The sequence below is a fragment of the Phyllosticta citriasiana genome (genome assembly GCF_038021145.1).
Source record: "Phyllosticta citriasiana strain CBS 120426 chromosome Unknown IWZ02scaffold_7, whole genome shotgun sequence".
Classification (NCBI taxonomy): Eukaryota; Fungi; Ascomycota; class Dothideomycetes; order Botryosphaeriales; family Phyllostictaceae; genus Phyllosticta; species Phyllosticta citriasiana.
In genome coordinates, this window is record NW_027117284.1 from 1,003,198 (window position 1) to 1,023,908 (window position 20,711).

The following is a 20,711-nucleotide window of genomic DNA, read 5'->3' on the forward strand; positions in this document are numbered from 1 at the left end:
GCTCTCCTGGCATTGTCGTTATCAGCAATCGCCGCCGCGCGAGCTGCCGGTGCGCTACCAGCTCGCTGCCTAGCCCCAATCAGTCATACTGTCGTACCTGCGCCTAATAGCACGTTTGCGTGTTTAAAACCCGCCCTGCTTCCAAAACCCGACCTTGCCCACACCTGCGTCGGCTTCACGCCCGTCCCCTCACCTCTCCACCTCCCAAAGCTGCTGATACGCAACCCGCGACCTTCGCCCCGAAATGGGTCTCACTTACAACGTCTACTTGAATTCGCACCGTATCTACGGCTGCAAAAACTGCAAAACCCACCTCTCCAACCACGACGACATCATTAGCAGGGTGAGTGACCATCTGCAGCTTTGCATTTCCCCGTCCCAGGCCTCTGCCCGAGCTGACACCACCTTTGCATCCTTAGAACTTTCGCGGCCAGCACGGAAAAGCCTACCTCTTTGACAGCGTCGTCAACATCACTCAAGGCGATCCCGGCGAACGCAACATGACGACAGGCCGGCACATAGTACGTGATATCCAATGCCGCCAATGCAAGGAGACGGTGGGCTGGAAGTACGACAAGGCGTACGAGACATCGGAGAAGTACAAGGAGGGCAAGTTCATCCTCGAGGCCGAGCTGCTCTGCACCGTGACTTGAGCTCGCCAGACTGCATCTCCTCTCCCAACCTGGCCTGGCCCAGCGCCGCTGAAACTCCCAACGACTCTGCCGTGCGGATCTCTCTCCACAGAGTTGCTGAGCGATGCATGTGGGGCTGGCTGGGGCGGAGAGTGGGAGATCGGTGGGGCGCTGCATGCCTCTCAATGCGGTGCTACAAGGCTCGAGTGTTGTCGTTCCGAGGTCGAGTCCTCTGATCGACTCTTCCTTTTTTTTTTTTATCTCGTTGCGGTTTGGCCTTGCATTTTGGGGTTTGGTGGGCTGCATCCGGCTTTGGAGTTGCTTTGCTTTTCAACTTGCCCCAATGCCCTCTTCCAACATCGTCACATTCCTCTCCTCTTACTCCACGAGGTTTGACCTGGGCGAGGTGGTGTTTACACGGCGTTGGGTCTGCTTTTGGTTTCTGGCCCCCGATTCCCCATCATCTCATCTCACATATTCCTTTTGCCGTCATCTCTTCGACTTTTTCCCAACGAAAACCGGCGCAAGGGGTTGCGGCAGCCGAAGAGCTGTGCTTGATGCACTAGCTTGGAGAAGTGATCTTTCCAACCCGGATGCACACACATACTTTTTCCCTTTCCTCCCCCTATCCCCATCCCGGTCATAAACGGAGGACTGCAGCTTTCTAGAAATGCAGATCATCAGATGAAGAGTCTTAATGCCCCACCAATCAGTGGTACCATCTAACTACCTAGCTTAGCTTGTGACGAGTGTGCACGAAAAATACAACCAAGCAATGAAGTTATCTCAGCATCAATCGAACGCGCTAGACCTAAAAAAGCTCACCTGTCGCTATCACATGCGCAAACATAGAATCTGCACGATGGGTAAGTCAAACGGGTCAGATGAGGTGCATGTGGTACTAGGTGCTAACCTGGATTGCTTGTGAGTGACGTTGATGAGCGCGGTCAACTGGACAAACCCATGTAGGTAGGCAGTCGCTTCGTTATTTCACTACATGGCTCTTCTGCTTGTGTGCTCTGGCGATGGACGCAGGTACCAAACCGGTAGCTTGAACTATCGTCATCTTCAATCTTCAAAGAAAATTAAACACTCGTCGCCCCCATTTGCTTGCTCCCCTGCCCGATACGTCGCTCGGAACTCGTTGCTGCTGCTGTGCGTGATGCGCACGAGTTTTCTTGGCTAACAAGCCTGGAGCCCCCCATGCAGAGGAGGACAGGTGCAGAACAGATGAGACGAGACGAGCGAAAGGGAGGAGAGGCGGAAAAGGAAAAAAACTTTTTGTCGAAAAATTATGTACTGGTGAAGCGCAGTAGAGGTGACTTGCGGCATCATACACATGCAGGTAGATATATCCCTTCTCAACACCCCGTCCACCTACGGATACAAGGTAGGTACCTAGTCGTCGTAACGAGGCGAAGAGGCCACCACGCGCGAGGAAAAAAAAAATAAAATAAAAAAAATAAGACGAGACGAGACGAGGCAGTAGAACGGGCGAGAATTCCCAGGCCAGAAAAAGCGGCGCGCCGGTAGATACGTAGGTAGACAGGGAAGACGGCTCTATTCGAAAAAAAAAAAAAAAAAAAAAAATTGGAGATGGATGGGAGTGGCTTGCGTGTTTGCTGCAGAGCTGGTGAGCGGTTGCTGCTGCGGTGGGGGAGCTGCGGTAGGGGTATGTACTGTACCTAGGTTAGTTAGGGGAGAGGGAGCTGGAGCTGGAGCTGGAGCTAGAGCTGCTGGAGGCACGCATCTGCATCTGCGTCTCCCTCCCCCGCTTGCTACCTTACCTAGTAGCTACCAACCTACGTATCCATGCGCTGCTCCGCATGTGGGTGGCGGCTGAACGACGCTTTACCCGTACCTATAGCTCTAGCTACGTACATACGTACATACATACATAGCTCAAAAGCAGGTTAGCAGCAATAGCAGAAGTAGCAATATACTTCTTTATTCACCAGAAAACCAAAGAAATGCGCTGGCCGTTGGTAGTTGAGAAAGCTTCGGTGTCCGCATTGGGCTGTTGCGTGGGGTAATTTGCGATTTTACCTAGGTAATTCAACACATGAGGTGTTCTCCGTTCGTCCTTTGCACTAGGTAGCTGGCTGCTCTCATCCTGTGACGTCGCCGCCGCCCGCTGCGAAAATCATCTTTCCAGTTCCTTTCCCCTCATTCCCAATTTAACCACGGCTTCTGCAGCCAGCCAGTCCAGCTCCGCCAGCAGCGAATCCTATAAGGACGCGCGTGAGACAGGTCCTTCTTCTTCTTCTTCTTCTCCCACTTCTTCGCCCATCGACCCAAGCCTTGCTCCTCTCTGATTGTAATAACTGTCTCGATCCGCTGCCTACTTCCACGCGTACCATTGTTCTTGGTAGCACCCCTCTCGGATATACTCCAAAACATCATTTGCGCCTCTGCGACAGTTTCGACCAATCGCCAAAGAAGAACACCCACCAGCATGGCGCCAATTCCCCCGACAATGCGAGCAGTCGTGTTCCACGGCCCGGGCAAAGTCGCAGTCGAGCAGCGTCCCGTGCCCAAGATACAGCAGCCAACCGACGTCGTCGTCAAGGTTGACTTCACAGCCCTATGCGGGAGCGAATTGCACGTGTTCCGGGGACACCAGCCGTCGCCGACGGGCTTCATCATGGGCCACGAGTTTACGGGCGAAGTGGTGCAGGCTGGAAACAAAGTGGTAACGGTCAAAGAGGGCGACACCATTGTCAGTCCGTTCACCGTGAGCTGGTCAGTATATTAGAATTGTTTTGGGGTGATGGTCAGGTCATGGTTGGGGTTGGCCGGTAGGTCTAGACGCTGCTGCTGGCGGGGTTGCGGATTAGAGTTGGACAGGGCGCTGATAGCCGAACAGTGGACAGTGCTTCTACTGCCGCAAGTGCTTCTCCTCCCGCTGCGAGAAATGCCTGCTCTTCGGCACTGCGGCGCTGGATGGCGCGCAGGCCGAGTACGTGCGAGTCCCGCTTGCCGACTCGACCGTCATGAAGGCGCCCGAGGGCATAGACAAGAAGGCGCTGGTCCTCATGGCCGACATCTTCCCCACGGGCTACTTTGCCGCGACAAACGCCTTTGCGGGGATGTCAAAGGAAGATGTGGCAGAGGCCACGGTCGTTGTCGTTGGATGCGGCCCGGTGGGACTGTGCGCGCTGATCAATGCGGAGGAGTACAAGCCGAAACATCTCTTTGCTGTCGATAGCATCGAGAGCCGGTTGGACTTGGCCAAGGACCTGGGCGCGGAGCCTCTCAATTTCCAGACGGATCGAGAGGGTCTGGACAGGAGGATCAAAGAGGCCACGGATGGGAGGGGCGCCGACGTGGTGATTGAAGTGGTGGGCTTGAGTCCTGCACTGAAGTTGGCGTTTGACATTCTGAGGCCGTGGGGTTTTATCAGCAGCGTTGGAGTACACAATGGAGAGGTAAGCACGAAGAAGGCATGGCGACAGTATGGCGGGCGTGCTGATAGGGTTTAGATTCCTTGGGCTGGCAATCAGGCATATGGCAAGAACCTGCGCATGCAAATGGGAAGATGTCCAGTGCGGTCAATTTTCCCCCAGGCGCTAGCGGCGCTCAAAGCCAAGCAGCATCTGCTTGGTTTCATGGCCGACGCCACTATGCCGCTTTCGAGGGCCGTGGAGGGATACGAGGTGTTTGACAAGATGAAGGCGTCAAAGGTCGTGTTTGAGGGCCAGAAGTGACTGTGACGGCGGCCATGGCGAGGTAGCTTGCGTTTTGGAGGACAGTGGATAAAATCGAATGTGGTGGTAAAATAGAGCGGGAGCGCCAGCGCGATGGATTGTGGTGCGATTGGAGAAGGGCGACCAGGACTTGCTTCCATGCAGGACAAGGTGTCGAGCGGGAGAGGGAGAGGGAGAGGGAGAGGGAGAGGGAGAGGGAGAAGCGACGACGGGCATCCGTGGTCTTGGTCTTGTAGGGATCTCCAGCTGGTCGTCGCCGTGGTGCTTGTCTTCCTTGTCTTCTTGTGTTGGTGGGCATGCGCGTTGGTTTGGTGCCGGGGCGGTGCGAGACAGACTGGAGGACCGGGACACTCGACGTCCAGTCCAGTCCAGCCCAGCCAGAGTCCGCGCATCTCTGGTCTCCACCCGCTCTTCACCCTCCGCCGGCCCACACGCACCGCAGCCTTCCATCACTCAACTCCATCTCTCTTCCTCCCTCTTCCTCTTCTTCCTCTTCTCCTCCACCCTTCTCACCGTCCTCCCTCCCCTCCGCCTCTCCACCTCGCTCTCTCCTCTCTCCCTCTCCTCCCACAACTGCTAGTGCGCCGCCGCATTCGCCTGCCGCGCCCGCCGCCGCCGCCACTTCCTCCCACCACACGGTTTGTCCTGCCCGCCCCAGCGAGCTGCTGCACGCCTGCTACAACTCGTCCTGACGCTGACCACTGTTGACCAGCCCACCTCAATTCCTCAACCCTTCTCTCCCTCTGCTCCAACTTTGCTGCCTTGATCGGTCGCGGCTCGAGCTATTCTCACGTCCCCAAATTCGCCGTTGGTCCTCTTACAACTCTTTGTACCGCCCCACCAGCCACCACCATGTCTGCCGAGGAAGTCACGACTGCCACCTCGCCCGATGTCAACGACGTCTCCGATGCCTTTCACAGGCTTGCCACTAACCCTGACGGCGAGCCTGCTGCCAGGACCGAAGAAGAATACGCCCAGGCGCAATTGACCCTGCGCGCCATTGTCTCCTCCAAGGAAGCTGGTGTCATCATCGGCAAGGCCGGTCAGAATGTCGCCAGCCTCCGCGACGAGACGGGCGTCCGCGCTGGCGTCAGCAAGGTCGTCCCGGGCGTCCATGATCGCGTCTTGACCGTGACGGGCCCGCTCAGCGGCATCGCAAAGGCCTACCACCTCGTTGCCAAGGGTCTTCTTGAAGGCGCCCCTGCTGTGGGCATGGGCGGGGTCATCAACACGAGCGGCACCCATCGTAAGTCTAGGTTCCCTGGTCCTCTGATTTTCCGCTGCGGCGCATCCTGCTGGATTTCAAGCTGACGCGTGCCATAGCCGTTCGCCTGCTCATTTCCCACAACCAAATGGGCACCATCATCGGCCGCCAGGGTCTGAAGATTAAGCAGATTCAAGACGTGTCTGGCGTGCGCATGGTCGCGCAAAAGGAAATGCTGCCCCAGTCCACCGAGCGTATCGTTGAGATCCAAGGCACACCCGAAGGCATTGAAAAGGCGACGTGGGAAATCGGCAAGTGCCTGATCGATGACCACGAGCGCGGTTACGGCACCGTCCTCTACAATCCTGCGGTCAGAGTCCAAGCTGGCGCCGGCCCGTTGAGCAACGGCTCTAGCTTCTCCGGTGGCCGTTCCTACAACCGCACAGGCCACGGAGCCGACTTTAGCGATGCTCCTTCGTACAGCCGCCGCTCTGGATCCGACGCTGCTTCCCGTCCGCCCATGCCCACCACCACCGAGGACGGCGAGGAGATTCAGACCCAGAACATCAGCATTCCCTCGGACATGGTTGGCTGCATCATTGGCCGCGGCGGCAGCAAGATTAGCGAGATTCGCAAGAGCTCCGGCGCGCGCATTTCGATTGCCAAAGCCCCCCATGACGAGACTGGGGAGCGCATGTTTACCATCATGGGCAGCCCTTCGGCCAACGAAAAAGCCCTGTACCTTCTCTACGAAAACCTCGAGGCGGAGAAGATGCGCCGCAGCACGGCCCCGTCCGAGTAAAGTTTGGACAGGACAATGGTCGTACGCGCCCCGCCGCTTCGCGCCGCCCAACGTGCTTTTGTGCGGCCCTGGTATGCCGCCGCTTGAGCCGACCCGGTATTTTCCCGTCTGGCAGACGCCGGTCCTAAGCTCCGCTCTCTCTCTCTCTCTCTCTCTCTCTCCACACCGATTACCAAAAAGCAGTTTCTTTAGTGCTTCACCGGTTCTGCTCTCTGCTCCTACTCGTCCTGCTGTTGAGCGGTTACGACTTCATGATTAACGCTTTGATATCCGCACGTCTGCCGCTCGCAGCAATGCGCTCGCGGTCAACGTCAGCATTCAGGCTCGCTGTCATTTCTCGACATCCACTGGCTTGGTCAATGGTTGTCACGGAAGACCTCCCCGCCCACCAGGAACACAAACGCTCTCAAAAACCCAAGTACCCTTTCCATGATAGTCTCTTACACTCGATAGCTCCTTGCCCTCTTTCTTATCGCCGCATCCTTGCCCCTTCCTCTTCGTTCGAATCCGTCTACAGGGGCATTCACTCTCCGTCGGTTTCGTGAGCCGGCAAACTGGTCATGACCTGTATATAAACGAATGAAAGTTCAATGGAAGGAAGAAATATCCTATCGCTGAATTCCAATGCGCACAGAATACACTGATGTGATGGTTGGCAGGTATGATGGACTCGTGACGTTGGGGCAGACCGCAGACCTTCTTGTTCGATCTTTCTACATGTGGGTTGATGGCTCGCGCTACCATGGGACTCGAAGCATTTGTTGAGTGGATGGAAGCCCCCGACCAATGTCCCTTAGGGTCGACGCATTGCTAAAGCGTTAGGCTGTCATTCCGTGGATTGCCATCACCATAAAATCCTCCAAACAAGACAGACCAATCTGCAATTGATGACTTGGGAACATCTCGCGAGTTGTCTGCGAGCAGGCCTCGCGTTTCCCCAACCGTGGTTGCGCACTAGTCGACTGCTTCCACCAATGTCCCCAACATTTGTCTTTTGGCCTGATGCCATTGAACGGTAACCGGATTGGCAGCAGCTCGCGACAGCGTCAATGAGCTGTCAGGTATATGAAGCTCAGTTGGCCCCCGAAATGTTGACAGGAAAAGAAGATCATTCTCAGGATTTCTCTCAAAATACATTCAACTTTCCAACTCACAATCCCCCTCCACGTGACTTTCAGTTCAGTTCACAGACTCTGGCTTTGCTGCTTGCTGGCTGTCTTCCAGGCCCATCTTCGAAACACTCTGTCTTTCGCCAATTGTACGACTGCTCCCAACGTCTGTCATAGACAACTTGTTGTCCGCCGCTCAGACGACTCCTGCCAACGACTGCCATAGACATCTCGCTGTCACGCGTCGTCGACGTCGACCCACCATATCTTCTCTCCATCTCGCCGACTCCGGTCGCACACCGACCATCTTCCCCCCACAAATCAAAACAATGTCTCTCTCTGTTTTCAATCTTCTTCGCAACAAGCTCATCCTCATTGGCCCGAAAGACTGCCCGCCCAAGATCTACGAGGAGGTCGCCAAAAAGTACCCCAACGGTATTGCCGAAAAGTGGTTCGAAGCAGATCTTGCCGACATTAGCAAGAACGAGGCCGAATTGGCCTTCACAGCGAAGAAGCTCCCGGCCAAGAAGGTCAAGGTCAGACCTGCTTCGGATGTCCAGTTCATGCGTGTGACCCGCAGCAGCAGGGCGAAGTTTGGCCTCACGGTCGACGACCTCGACGCGTCGGGTGGCGCTGGCCCTTCGAACCTTGATGGCACTTCTGACAGCTTGGAACGCCCCAAAGACGACGCGCCCGCTGAGGGCCTTGGTCGTCCTGGCAGCGTTTCTTCACCCCGCTCCAGTCCCACGGGCAATCCTGACCCTGGCCCTTCGATATCTGCTGAAAACTCCGAGCTTCTTTGCTGCAAGGGCTACTCTCCTCTGCTGCCTGCAGGCATCAGCACCGGCGTCACAATCAGGAGCAACAGCTCGGCAGAGAAGAGTTCAAACATTACGCTGGGCGAGCCAGCTGTTCCAATCAACCAACAGCCTCCGAAAAGACGTGACAGTCTTTCGCCGAAGGGTCACAACCAAAGTGGTCCGAAAGTCCGTCTGAAGCTGTCGTCCAGCGATGAATCCCTTCGACATAGCTACAACAACAATGGCAAAGACGACAAGACGAAGACCAACAAGACCAACAAGCGCGGCAGCGGCACGTCGCCCTCGGAAGGCTCCAACGACGGTCTTAAGAAGATCAGCTTCTACAGCAGCAGCTCCGAGAGCCCCGAGCTGGCAGCCGGCGACAAGCACCGCAACTTGACTGGTACACGGCGCAAACGCCCCGTCAGTCTCTGCTCGGACGGCGTCAACGCAAGAGGCGTCAAGCGCGTCAAGTTTTCGGATTCCAGCAGCAGTCCTGAGTTTGATGAGGATGACGAAGTTACCAACTCTGGCGCTCAAGCTACCGCTATGCGCATGCGTCCGGTGCGTCTGAGCCCAAATGCCCAGATAGTCAGCCACCTCAGTCTACGCCAGAAAACGAAGAGCCCGTCTGTCGTCGTTGTCGAGGAGAGGAAGCGCACTGCGAGCCCTGACCTCATTGACCTGACCGGTTCGGAGGACGACGTGACGCCCGACCAACCTACTGAGGCAACGCAAGATGTTCAGCCCAAGGAAGAGCCTGAAGAGCACTCAGGCCAACCCATCAAGCGAGAAAGGGAACCCGTCACTCCACCAGACAAGGCAATTACCGAGAAAGAGCCCAAGAGCGACGAGTCGACGACGTCTTCTACGCTGACGGAAATCGATGACGACGAGATGGCTCGTCTCGAGAAAAGCCACGCCGAATACATTCAGTCGACATCGACTGGCTCAGACCCGTCGCCGCCCTCCAGGCACAGTGCTGCCGCTACCACCACCAAGACCAAAACGACCGACAAATCCAAGAGCAACAAGACCAACAAGACCTCCAAGTCTCCTACCGCCATATCAACATTCCCCCGCTTCCTCGTCCTCGATGCCAAAACATGGGACATAACCGGCTACCACACGGCCTCACGCGCGCGTGCCCGCTGCCAGGAGCACCCCATCGCGGTACGCGTCGCAACCGGGGGTAACAAGCACAAGAAGAGAACGGTGATGCGCGCACGCCGCAACAACCAACTCGCCGTCGGAGCGCCCATCGACGTCGGGCATGGCGGAATGCAGCTCTACGTGCACGACGCCGCACATAACAGCGTGGCAGCGGCGTTGATGAATGCCGGCGTTGCTGCGTTCGCCAGGAAGTGGGACAGGAAGTTGGCGCGGGAGGTTGTCTTTGGGAGGGAGAGGAGGTGGGTGGGGGAGTGGGCGAGGGAGAGGGGGTTGGCCGCTGCTGCTGGTGATGGTTGTGATGGTGATGGTGATGGTGAGGAGGCGAAGAAGGGCGGCGGGTTCGTCAATTCCGGGCCCTCGCCGCTGTGGTATCAGATTAAGCGCAAGGTCGAGGAGTTGAGGCGTATTGAGGGGTATGCGAAGAAGGAGGAGGAGAAGGAGGAGAAGGGTTCAGAGGGTGGCGAGATGGCGCGTGCGGAGCGAGCGAGCGAGCGAGCGAGTGAGTGAGTGAGTGATGGCGGCGGTTGTCGTCGTTGTCGTTGGTTCTTGGATTCCTCCTCGCGCTGGCTTGTTGCTCGAGGTTAAACCGGTGCGCTTGGAATTTGGTTTCTTCCCGAGCGACAGGCGAGGGAGCAGACGAGAAGGAGGGCCATCATTGGTGTTAGTGGTGATGTTGGCGACCAGCTGGTCTTTCTCCCTCTCTTTCTCTCTTTTTCCATTTCTCATTCCACTGTCTCTCTCTCTCTCTCTCTCTCTCTCTCTCTTTCAGTTTTTCCGGTCGTCGCTGAGCAGCAGCGGCAGCAGCCAAGGGACTAGCAACCGGATTCGGACCAGGAGGACTGCGGGCGCCTCAGCTTTTCCCTGCTCTCCTCCACCAAACAGAGGGAGCTTGAACAATGTTTTTGTTTGTAAAAGAAGCAACGACAAGCACTACATCAACTGAGCGAGACGGCAATCGAGAGACGGATAGAAAGACAGAGAAGATAAGTATGACTGACTACCAAGAAGGGAGAGGCTGGAAAGCGCCTTGCCGAGTCGTGAGATAGACCTCTTGTCGATTCAACCGACCAACCAAGTGACCCACCCACCTTACCCCTCCATCATCATCATCATCACCACCACCATGGCCAAGCCAAGCAGGCAATATGAGTAAAAAGACATACAGAGAGCGTTCACGCGCGCACGCAATGCGCAGAAAGCCAGCCAGCACGCACACCTCTCACCGACTCACCTCTTCCCCGTCCGTCCGTCCGTACGTGTGTAGTTCTCGCCACCAGACCATACCACACCAAGCCATGCCAGATCGTTGTGTGGTGCCACACACGTCAACGCAATGACGCGATTGTCTCGCTGCTGGTGCGCACGACATGGAGCGTTCGTTCCTTCTATCGATCAATTGATGCATCGAGGGTCGCAAAAGGCGCTCACGTGTGCGCGAAAATGCTTGTAGGAGATTTGATCGTCTGCATGCTTGCGTACGTAGATAGCAAGAAAGAGAGGGGAAAAGGAGTACTGCGCATACGGCATCTTGGTTGAGTTGATGTTTGTTGTTGTTCAGCGTGCCTATCTAGCTACGTGTGTAGCTGGATGGCTGGATGGCTGGCTTGCTGGCTGGCTGGCTGGCTGGCTGGCTGCCGAGTTGATTAGTGGTAGGCTGCTGTGGTCACTTCCTGCCCGCCCGCCCACCCACGAATCCATCTAGCTACAAAATCCATCTGATTCTGTGGTTGGGTAGGTATGTAGGTAGCTAGGCAGATGGATGAAAAATCAGATTGCAGCATGCGGGTGGAGCAGCAGGCCGAGTTGTTGCAGCTGCATCCATCCTGTAGCGGCAGATGTAGACGCAGGAATGGAGGGGCAGAGAGGGGGGGGGGGGGGGCGTAAACGAATGCACTCGCTTTTGGTTTTTCTTCTTCGATCGTTGTTTTAGGCGATCGATCAATTGATGGTATGGTCTGCCCGTCGATTGATTCACGGGGTGAAGGTGATTTTGTACATACCGAGGGACGAATGAGGAGAGGGGCGGGTAGTTTGAGGCGGAATCAATGAAGAGGGATTTGAGGGCGCAGGGATAGAAGAGAAGTTGAGCTGTGCATGTCTGAATCTAAATCGCGATCGGTATCGAGGGGTACGATTGGTGATGATGATGTGGCAGAGGAGCAGCAGGTGGTGGTGCCAGTGGTCGTCATGGTGGTGGTTGTGTGAGCAGAGAGGCACAACCCACACATCCATGGCAGTCGGGACGACGCAGCCACAGAATGGACAGGCACCGCCGCCTGAGATGACAGCGACTGCTTACCAACACCTTACCAACCGAACCACAAAGCTTGGTGGCAGGGGGGTTTCTGCACCTACGTACGGGATGTGCGTTGGTTGCCTTTTTGACGTACAACGGGGCGCTGAGGAAGTCTTGGCCGCCCTTTCCAGATTGCCAAGTTATTGCGTTCTCTGACCGGGAAATGGTCGAGACAGTGTGACGCGATGGAGATATCCGGATGCGGGCACAGAGGGGGACGGGGCGAAGCACAACCTGCCCGTCTGGGGAAAACAGGACCGCAGCCACACGTCGAGAGTACAGACAGTGTGCAGACCACAAACATGTGAGCAGCGCACATGTGGGGAAAATGGCACAACGACGACAGGCGGCTTGAACCAGGAAAAGCGAGAAGCCCGCCTGGTGGTGCATGTGGGGGGGGGGTTGTGTCCGTGCGAGTCTCGCTGGATGGTCTAGTGCTCAGAGGGCGACAGCTGTGTGGCTTGTCGCACAACCAAATGCAACTTTGATGCCGTTTAGATGGGGCGGCAGGCAAGCTGCAGACGGTGGCGGTGCGGTGGTGGTGCCTTTTGGCATTGCATGCAGAGGAGCAAATTTTAAAGTAGATAAGGTGGCACACAGGTTATATGAATGATGTGGGCGCGCAGGAATGACAATCAAAGGAGACGGGTGACAGGTATTCTGCGCCATGTAGACGCGCATGCTAGTAGATTGGCAGCCATGTTTTTCAATTGAGGCAGTCGATGACTGAAGGGTAGACTCACTCACCGTCTTTATGGCTGTTGGGCATGTCGTACAAGGCGGCGCCCGACGGTGGAAGAGAGTTGGAAAAGAAAAAAAAAAAAAAAAGAGGCCATCTCGATCAGGTCTAGAAGCAACCCAAGGCCGTCGCCGAACCATGGCCGACATGGGAAGTTGTCCGGGCGCCCACGACATATAGCGGCGAGGCAGATGTAATAGTAGGGAGCAAACGAGCCGAGCAGTGGGTTTCAACATGGGCTCAGGGACCAAGGGCTTGGCCGGGAGCGCAGCCGAAGCCAGGCCCAAGGAGTCGAGAGCACAGGATCCCCAGTCTCAACGATGCAGGTCCGCAGGCCCGGCTGGCGGCTGCAGGTGCTCGCCGTAAGCTTATATCGAGTCAATCTGGAGTTTTTTTTTTTTTTTTTTTTTTTTTTTTTTTTTTTTTTTTGGCCTGGCTCCATGCCATGCGAACAACAAGACGCATGACTTGGGCGATTGCAGCCGTTGGCCCAACGGCTTGCGCATAGCTGGTGCTCTCTGGTGTTTGCAGCTAATGTTTTGCCGAGCAGCGGTTGCCGTGGTGTCGCATGATGGTGGCCGCACCAAATCCGGGATTGGCGTTGGTCCAACGGTGCCACTGGCCAGCCACTTGCCCGAGCTTCCGCAATCGTTTGGGCGAGCCGGATCCCAAATTGCCCATCTACGCCTGCTCTTGGAGGGTGGTAAAAATGAATAGACGGTGGCGGGGAATGCGTGATTGCAGCCCAATAGTGAGCACCGGCCATGCTTTCAGACACTGGGGTAGGAATCGAGGCGGGGATTTGTCGGCTCGCTTCCTGACTTTTGTCTCGGAGAATGGTGTTGTGCGGCTCGAGGTTGTTGCGCTTGGTCGGCTAAATCTTGACGCAGTAGTTGACATCAGATTAGATGATGGGTCTGACGGAAGAAGCGAGACGTTTGCGATTGTGGTTTCAAGAGTTGGCGGGAGATGTAGGAGGATGAGGAGGGAATTCCCGTGGGCAACGGCACCTCAGTCTGCAGTCAAACAGGTGTGTGACGAAGCCCGAAGAAGGGTCCGGAGGTGTACAGTGGAGTGGGTTTCGCCCTGGGACCCCGAGCCGACGGAAGGCTAGAGACTGGCGCGCATGGTGGTGTTTCCCAAGGACCAAAATCGTCACATGGGGAGTTTGTCGGCGACAGGTGAGGGATGCTGCGCATGACGACGGGATGTGGCGACGTCGGGGCTAGAGCAGAAGAGGCCTGGAGTGGTGTTTTGACGCGACTAGTGGTGGAAAAACCAACGTCAGTTGCGGACGACGTGAAACAAGAGTTGAAGGTGTTTTGTTTTGGGGACGTGGAGCGAGATTCGAGCCCCTGGGGGATCGACCGTTTGCGGGCCTTCTGATTGAATGAGCACACGAAAAGAAAAGAAAGACGGGCGGCCCAATTGTGCGGGCAGGGTTATGAGACGGCGAGAAGTTGGGCGGCAAGGATGCGTCAAAGAGTAAGCAGGGAAGGGCAGAGCAATGGGCAAGCTTGAATTAACAACGGGCCTGGCTGAGCCTACTGGACACCATGCACGCACGCACGCACGCACGCACGCACGCACGCACGTACATACATGTTGTTGTTGTCGTCGTCGTCGTCGTCGTCGTCGTCGGCAAATGGGCCGTCTCGTCCGGCGATGCAAGCTGAGATGGTCGAGTAGGAAAATGCACGCGGGATGCGCTGACGGCGGCGGCAAGAGGCACCGCAAAGATACTACATACATGCACACACAGTAAGTAAGTACATGCATGTACCGTACCTATGGATGCATCCATCTCAGGGCATCCGGTCCCCGCCAGGTCCCGTCGCCGCCTTGCCTTGCCTTGCCTTGCCCTGCCCTGCCTTGCATGTCCCCGTCGCTCGCTTCCACGCCCCCCTACCCTCATGGCCAATCATAGCACCGCCTCTGGCCGACGTCTAAATAAGACTTCATGGTCTGTGGTCTGCTCGCTCCACTCCTAGATGATCCTCTTTTCTTCGTCCTCTGTCGCTTTTCAAACACATTACCCACCTTCGTTTTGCCGCTTCCTTCGCGCCTCGCCTCACTCAGCGCCAACCAACCTTTTACCTTCTGACCACCCCGAGAGGGCCCTTATGTTTTCCCCTGACCCGACACTCGCTCTTTCCTCTTGACTCTGGCATCCTCTCTCTCAAGCTGGCTTGCCAACCTTCTTGACTCTTTCTCCCCCATTCCCCTGCTCGCAAGCGAGCTCGGCCCTCACTCGCTCCCAGGAAGTCTACTGCTGGTCATAGACTCTTTTCCAACAAAAACAAAAACAAAAACACGCCGACATGTCTGCCCAGGAACACCACCTTGCCCGCCGATGGGGCAACATGACCCCCGAGCAAATGGCCGCCCTCGAAAAGGCCCTCAAGGACGACTTTAGGGTCATGTCCTACCTTGGATACACCTGGGTTGCCTGCGCCATCGCCTTGACCATCTGGCTTGTCTGCATCACCTTTACTCGCTACGTCCGTGGAATCGCCTGCTTGAACAATCCCGCCCAGCGCTACTTTTACCCCCCCAACGAGCACTATGGAAAATTCAAGAGATATCTCTTCGATTCGCCCCTGTTCCGCACCCGTCACCACCGCGAGTACAAGCTCTCTTCGGCCATCAACATTGGCACCCTGCCCAACCGCTTGCAGACCATTTACATTGCCGCCTACGTCGGCATGAACATTGCCTTTTGCGTCATCTTCATCGACTGGAGCAGCTCCATGGCAGTGGCCAAGATGCTCCGCAACCGCTCCGGAAACCTTGCTGTCATGAACATGCTGGCTCTTTTCCTGCTGGCCGGCCGCAACAACATCCTGCTCAAGCTGACTGGCATTCCATACGATACGTACAACCTGCTCCACCGCTGGATCGGCCGCGTCGTCATCATCGAGGCCCTCACCCACACCCTGGCATACCTGGTACCCTCGGTCAAGTCATGTGAGCATCTTCATGTCCGTTGACGGCACACTTGCTAAACAAAAGCAGCTGGATGGTCGCACTTTGGATCCTCTCTGTCCACGAGCCAGTTTATATTGTGGGGCACCATTGGCACCCTTGCCTTCCTCGTCATCTTCCTGCAAGCCGCTGGCCCCCTCCGTCATGCCTTTTACGAATTCTTCTTGCACTTCCACATCTTCCTTGCTGCTTTGGCCGTCGCAGGCGTCTACATCCACCTCAAGGTCGGCGAACTCCCCAACCAACTGGCCCTCCTCCAGGGCACCATTGCCATCTGGGTCATTGACCGTGCCGTCCGTCTCTGGTGGATCGTCCTCCGTAACTTTGGCAACGGTGGCACACAGGCCGAGGTCGAGGTCCTCCCCGGCGAGTGTCTCCGCATCAACCTCAAGGTCGCGCGCCCGTGGAAATTCCGCACTGGCCAGCACATCTACCTTTACATGCCCAAGCTCGGTTGGTGGACTTCGCATCCGTTTTCTCTTTCCTGGAGTGAGAATGACAGTTCCTTTGTCGAAGAAAAGGGCTCCGGCGTCGACATCGAGTCCATCGACCGTCGCCAAAAGACCGTGTCGCTTCTTGTCCGCCGTCGCACCGGTTTCACAAACACCCTTTGGCAAAAGGCCGAGGCAAGCCCTAGTGGCAAGTTCGTTACGTCTGCTATCGCAGAGGGCCCCTATGGCTTCCAGGACCTCGACTCGTATGGCACCGTCATGCTCTTTGCTGCAGGAATTGGCATCACGCACCAGGTGCCTCACGTGCGACACTTGGTCGACGCCTATTCGAAGAAGACTGCTGCAGTGCGCCGGCTGACCCTTGTCTGGATCATCCAGTCGCCCGAGCACCTCGAGTGGATCCGCCCCTGGATGACGGAAATCCTGAGCATGCCGCAGCGACGCGAGGTGCTCAAGATCCTGCTCTTCGTGACGCGGCCACGCAGCACAAAGGAGATCCACTCGCCGTCGAGCAGCGTGCAAATGTTCCCGGGCAAGCCCAACGTGCAGGCCCTGGTGGACCAGGAGATGGTCGAAGGCGTGGGCGCGGCGGCCGTTTCCGTGTGCGGCACGGGCAGCCTGGCCGACGACGTCAGATTCGCCGTGCGCACGCGGCAGACGAGGTGGAATGTGGATTTCTTCGAGGAGGCCTTCTCGTGGTAACGGGGGTGCGCTGCGCCCTAGCTGCTGTTGGTCGAGGTGGCTGCTGTGTGCTTTGCATTGGTTGCACGTTGCGCTTCACTGCGTGCTCAGAGGCGGGCGCTCGGGTGGGGTGCCCCTTGCATGAGATGATGATTGGCCCTCTTCAAACAACAAAACCAGCAGCCACCCACCCATTCCTGGCGCCCCCCCCACTACCTACCTCTGCGACAACGCGACGTCAATCGCCTCCGATAGCACACCCACCACTTCGCCGCGCCTCACTTTTCCTTGATGATGCCATTTCTGTTTTCCCCCCATCCGACGTGCATGGCAGCGCATCAAACAAGTCGCTCGCCAACCAGTCAATCCGCAAGCGAGCTAGCGACCCCCAAAACATTTGTCGCAGATAGCCAGCCATCCAGCCAGCCAGCACCCGACAGGCGGAAGAATTTTTTTTCCTTGTACAATATTTAACCGACAGACATACATTCCTTTCATGGCCAAGGAAGAAGCAAGCAAGCAATCCAGCAATCCAGCGATCAAACACGCGAGCGGGTAAGCAAGCAAGCGAGCTGATTGTGCGGCACGAACCGTTTCGGACCTGAGCGAGAGAGCTTCTAGATCCAACTCGGGGACTTGCTTTTTCTCTTCTTCGTCCTTCCTCTTTTCCATTATCGCCTTTCCTGTGTCTCCTTGAAGGTTCGATCGATCGAGCATGTCGCCGCTGTTGCCATTGTTGCGTGACGACTTCTTTTTACTTTTTCCCTTTTGGCGTGCGTGCGTCTGGATTGGTCCGCGCGGTGCGGTGCTGCTGCTGCTGCTGCTGCTGCTGCTGTTGACAAAGGCGTCTTACGGGTCTGAAGCAGGAGAAGACACGAGAAGAATAGTAGTAGAGTCGAGGAAAGTGAGTGACAGTGGTTGGTAGAGTCGGCGATGATGTGCTCGCAGGTAGTGCTAGTAGTACTCGGCGGTAAAGGATGAAGTGGTGACGAGGTCTTGAAAGATGGTTGATTCGGTTCTGTTGCTTGTGCTAGACAGACAGACAGACAGACAGACAGATGACAAGTCAATATCTAACGGCCTTTGTGCGTGGTATCTAGTTTTTCTCCCTTCCCTTCAATTTTCCTCGTGGATCCTTTTTCCACATCTCTCGCTGTCAGCGGTCTAGGTACCTTAGGTATCCATCCATGTACCTACCCACTTCGTTCGTACCTAGCCTTGCCCAACCCCTCTTCTCCATGACGGAAGCACCAGATGGATGGAGCACGTCAATACATCATCGCGTGGATATCTCTCACTCGCTCCCCCTCCCTCATCATGTTGGATGAATTATTCGACCACACAAAGCCCCAAATGTCATACATATCTCAAGTCTCAAATCTAACATCTAATATCTAAATGTCATTCATCATTTACGAAATGCTCGCTCCTTACTTCTCCAATACATTTCATTCCCCCCCCCCCCCCCCCCCCAACATGAATTTTCCAACTCCCATATCCACACAGGTGATAAAACCAAACCCCCACCACTACCACAATCCCTCGCTGTAGAAACACCACTCACCCACTCACTGACTCACTCGATCAACTCAACTCAACTGGACAGAGAGGTGGAGAATCACCCATTCTATCCTACCTACCCCATAAAACCAACGCATCAGCAATGGTGGCAGGAGTGCCTCCTCCAACGCCACGCCGTACCCCGTCCCATATCCCTGTCCGATATCTCAAAGCCTATATCGCATTTACACCGACCGTGTGTGTGTGTGTGTGTGTGTGTAGTAACCGTGGGGAGAAAAAAAAAAGGAGAAAAAAAAAGAAAAAAGAAAAAAGAAAAAAGAAAAGAAAAGCCAATCCATGCCTGCCCTGCCCTGCCCTGCCTTCCTGCTTGTATCCATCCCAGTACCGTCCAGAAGCAGATTTTCGCCCCCTATGCATGCATGCAAGCCGTGTCCGTGTCCGTGTCCGTCTTTTCCTTTCCTCTCGCCTTTCCGTGTCTTTTGGGTGGGAGTGAGAGGTAGAAGGGTTGTTTAGCCCGCCGCCCGCTGGTATCCATCCATGCATCCATGCATCATCCATGCTTTCTGAGAATCGAGAATTGAAAAAGTGTGTGAGAAAGTAACGCCGTGTTGGCTCGCTCGCTCGCTCGCCATCCGTCCGTGTAAACGCCATGCCATCCCTCCATCCAAAGAAGGAACGGAAAGAAAAAGAAAAGTAACAGCAGACCGAAACCGACTCTTCTCGCTCACTCGCTCACACACCATTAACGCTACTCCACTGCACAACAACGCCATTGGCAGCATCAACGGCGCCATCGTCATCCTCATCATCGACAACGACGCCCTCAGCATCGTTGTCGCCTTCGGCATCCCGGTCCGCGCCGTCGGTGCTGTCGCGGCCGGCAGTGGTAGCTTTGGCCATGGCGGCGCCGGCGGTTGAGGGCTCGAAGACGACGCGCAGACGCCCTGGCACCTTGCCGCTCCAAACAAAGTCGGCGGCTTCGGTGCGCACTTTGAGGTCGCCGGCGACGGGCAGTTTGACGTCGATGTCGCGCCAGATGGGGAGTTTGGAGCCGGGAGCGGAAGAGGGGGCGGTCGTTAAGGCGTTGGTGTTATTATTGACGTTGCTGGGCGCGACGAAGGCGGGATGCTGCTGTTGTTGCTGCTGTTGCTGGTGCGGGTTTTGATGGTGGTGATGGTGGTGGTCGTGTGGTGACGCCTGCGGCTGGGGCATTGATGATGCGCTGAAGCCCAGGTAGTTCACCGCGTTGCTGGCGTTGCCTCCTGATGCTCCCCCTGACCCCCCCATGGATTGATTTTGCTGGTAACCTCCCATGGCCCGTGGTACAGCCAACATAGCGCTTTGCCCTCCCACTCCTCCTCCTCCTCCTCCTGCTGCTGCTGCTGATGCTCCGTCTTGATTTCCCCAACTCGCTGCCGCCGCCGTCCCCGTCCCTGCGGCACCGCCGTTGCCGTAGAAGGGACTGCGACTCAAGGATGCCGCTGCGCGACCTTTGCCTCTTCGACGCTGCTGCTGCTGCTGCTGCTGCTGCTGCTGACGCGTCCCGTGCTCTTCCTCTTCAGCATCCTCATCGCCTGCCGCGCCGCCAACTTGCTGATGCTGCGCTTGGTGATACTGAGTCTGGCCTTGATGCTGAACATCTGATACATTGCTTCCGTTGGCGCCGTCTGCCTGCGATTGAAGACCTTCATGCCGCGCCTTAACGGCGGCTTCGCGCTCGGCTCGCCGCCGTCGGTTCTCGCGGCGCCAAGCGGCTTGCTGCTCGCGGGCACGGCGCGCGCGCTCCTCGTCGCTGATGTTGAGGCGCGGGCGGCCGCGTTTGCGCTTGGGCGGGTCGGCGCCGGCGCTGGCCGAGGATGACGGCTGCTGCTGCTGCGCCTTGGTGCGCGATTGAGATTGGGACTGCGATGTGGATTGGGCCTGGTTGGTTCTTGCAGCGGGCATTCCGGAATGATGGCGTTGTTGTTGTTGCTGCTGCTGCTGCTGCTGCTGCTGTTGTTGTTGTTGTTGTTGTTGTTGTTGTTGTTGCTGGGGTTGCTGATAGAGTTGGGGTTGGGGTTGGGATTGGTGGGGAGGAAGTGCGTATGGGGTCTGTGGTTGGTGGAGGTGGTGATGGTGCTGCATGGATGAGTCGAGGTGGTGGTGGGCAAAAGAGGGCTGGTGGTGATGATAGTAGGAGGGCTGAGGCAGCGACGATGGGGCGTGGGCGGCGGCGGCGGCGGCGGCGGCGGCGGCGGCGTCTTGCGGGACAGGCGGCTGGCGGTGGTGGTTTGCAAAGGTGGCGGCAGATGGAGCAATAGACGTGGATTGCGAGGATGAAGGGCCGGCGATGGTCAGTCGTGCCATGAGGCGAGGCAGAGAAGAGCAGCGTTGGCGGGTTATCAAGCTGGACGTCGGTGGACGCGCACGCACGCGTGCTAATTTACGTCTGACGGGGCTTCAGACTTGTGCCTGGGGCCGATTAGCTGGATTGGAGGGCGGGCAGAGGGCGCGACAGAGCGAGAGAGAGCGAGAGCGAGAGGGGGAGAGAAAAAAGGAAAAAAAAAGAGAAAAAAAAAGAGAAAAGAAAAAAAGAAATACCGTGGCTGCTCACTCACTCTCTGTCTCTCT

At 56.5% G+C, this 20,711-nt stretch overlaps 7 protein-coding genes across 7 annotated transcripts; 5 read left to right on the forward strand and 2 right to left on the reverse strand.

Annotated features, from left to right (window-relative positions):
* Positions 1-244: 244 nt before the first annotated feature.
* IWZ02DRAFT_490888 (yippee zinc-binding protein-like protein Moh1) lies at positions 245-653 on the forward strand (the record flags this gene model as incomplete). The annotated part of the gene is made up of 2 exons (XM_066769699.1): positions 245-343; positions 420-653. 2 exons carry the CDS (start codon positions 245-247, stop codon positions 651-653), a joined length of 333 nt encoding a protein of 110 aa, XP_066622360.1.
* Positions 654-3,108: 2,455 nt separating this feature from the next.
* On the forward strand, positions 3,109-4,339 carry IWZ02DRAFT_377767 (alcohol dehydrogenase; the record flags this gene model as incomplete). The annotated part of the gene is made up of 3 exons (XM_066764964.1): positions 3,109-3,374; positions 3,499-4,060; positions 4,115-4,339. 3 exons carry the CDS (start codon positions 3,109-3,111, stop codon positions 4,337-4,339), a joined length of 1,053 nt encoding a protein of 350 aa, XP_066622361.1.
* Positions 4,340-4,728: 389 nt separating this feature from the next.
* On the forward strand, positions 4,729-6,624 carry IWZ02DRAFT_275986 (poly-binding protein 4). Its single transcript, XM_066763565.1, has 3 exons — positions 4,729-4,977; positions 5,052-5,585; positions 5,663-6,624. Exons 2-3 carry the CDS (start codon positions 5,192-5,194, stop codon positions 6,343-6,345), a joined length of 1,077 nt encoding a protein of 358 aa, XP_066622362.1. The 5' UTR covers positions 4,729-4,977; positions 5,052-5,191; the 3' UTR covers positions 6,346-6,624.
* Positions 6,625-7,783: 1,159 nt separating this feature from the next.
* Positions 7,784-9,934, forward strand: IWZ02DRAFT_490891 (uncharacterized protein; the record flags this gene model as incomplete). Its single annotated transcript, XM_066769700.1, has 1 exon — positions 7,784-9,934. One exon carries the CDS (start codon positions 7,784-7,786, stop codon positions 9,932-9,934), a length of 2,151 nt encoding a protein of 716 aa, XP_066622363.1.
* A 2,172-nt stretch (positions 9,935-12,106) lies between these two features.
* On the reverse strand, positions 12,107-12,849 carry IWZ02DRAFT_276051 (uncharacterized protein). Its single transcript, XM_066763566.1, has one exon. It carries the CDS (start codon positions 12,696-12,698, stop codon positions 12,162-12,164), a length of 537 nt encoding a protein of 178 aa, XP_066622364.1. The 5' UTR covers positions 12,699-12,849; the 3' UTR covers positions 12,107-12,161.
* Positions 12,850-14,825: 1,976 nt separating this feature from the next.
* Positions 14,826-16,601, forward strand: IWZ02DRAFT_469848 (ferric reductase like transmembrane component-domain-containing protein; the record flags this gene model as incomplete). The annotated part of the gene is made up of 2 exons (XM_066768753.1): positions 14,826-15,429; positions 15,478-16,601. 2 exons carry the CDS (start codon positions 14,826-14,828, stop codon positions 16,599-16,601), a joined length of 1,728 nt encoding a protein of 575 aa, XP_066622365.1.
* Positions 16,602-18,717: 2,116 nt separating this feature from the next.
* Positions 18,718-20,659, reverse strand: IWZ02DRAFT_519880 (uncharacterized protein). The gene has a single exon (XM_066770749.1). It carries the CDS (start codon positions 20,445-20,447, stop codon positions 18,834-18,836), a length of 1,614 nt encoding a protein of 537 aa, XP_066622366.1. The 5' UTR covers positions 20,448-20,659; the 3' UTR covers positions 18,718-18,833.
* Between the last annotated feature and the right edge of the window lie 52 nt (positions 20,660-20,711).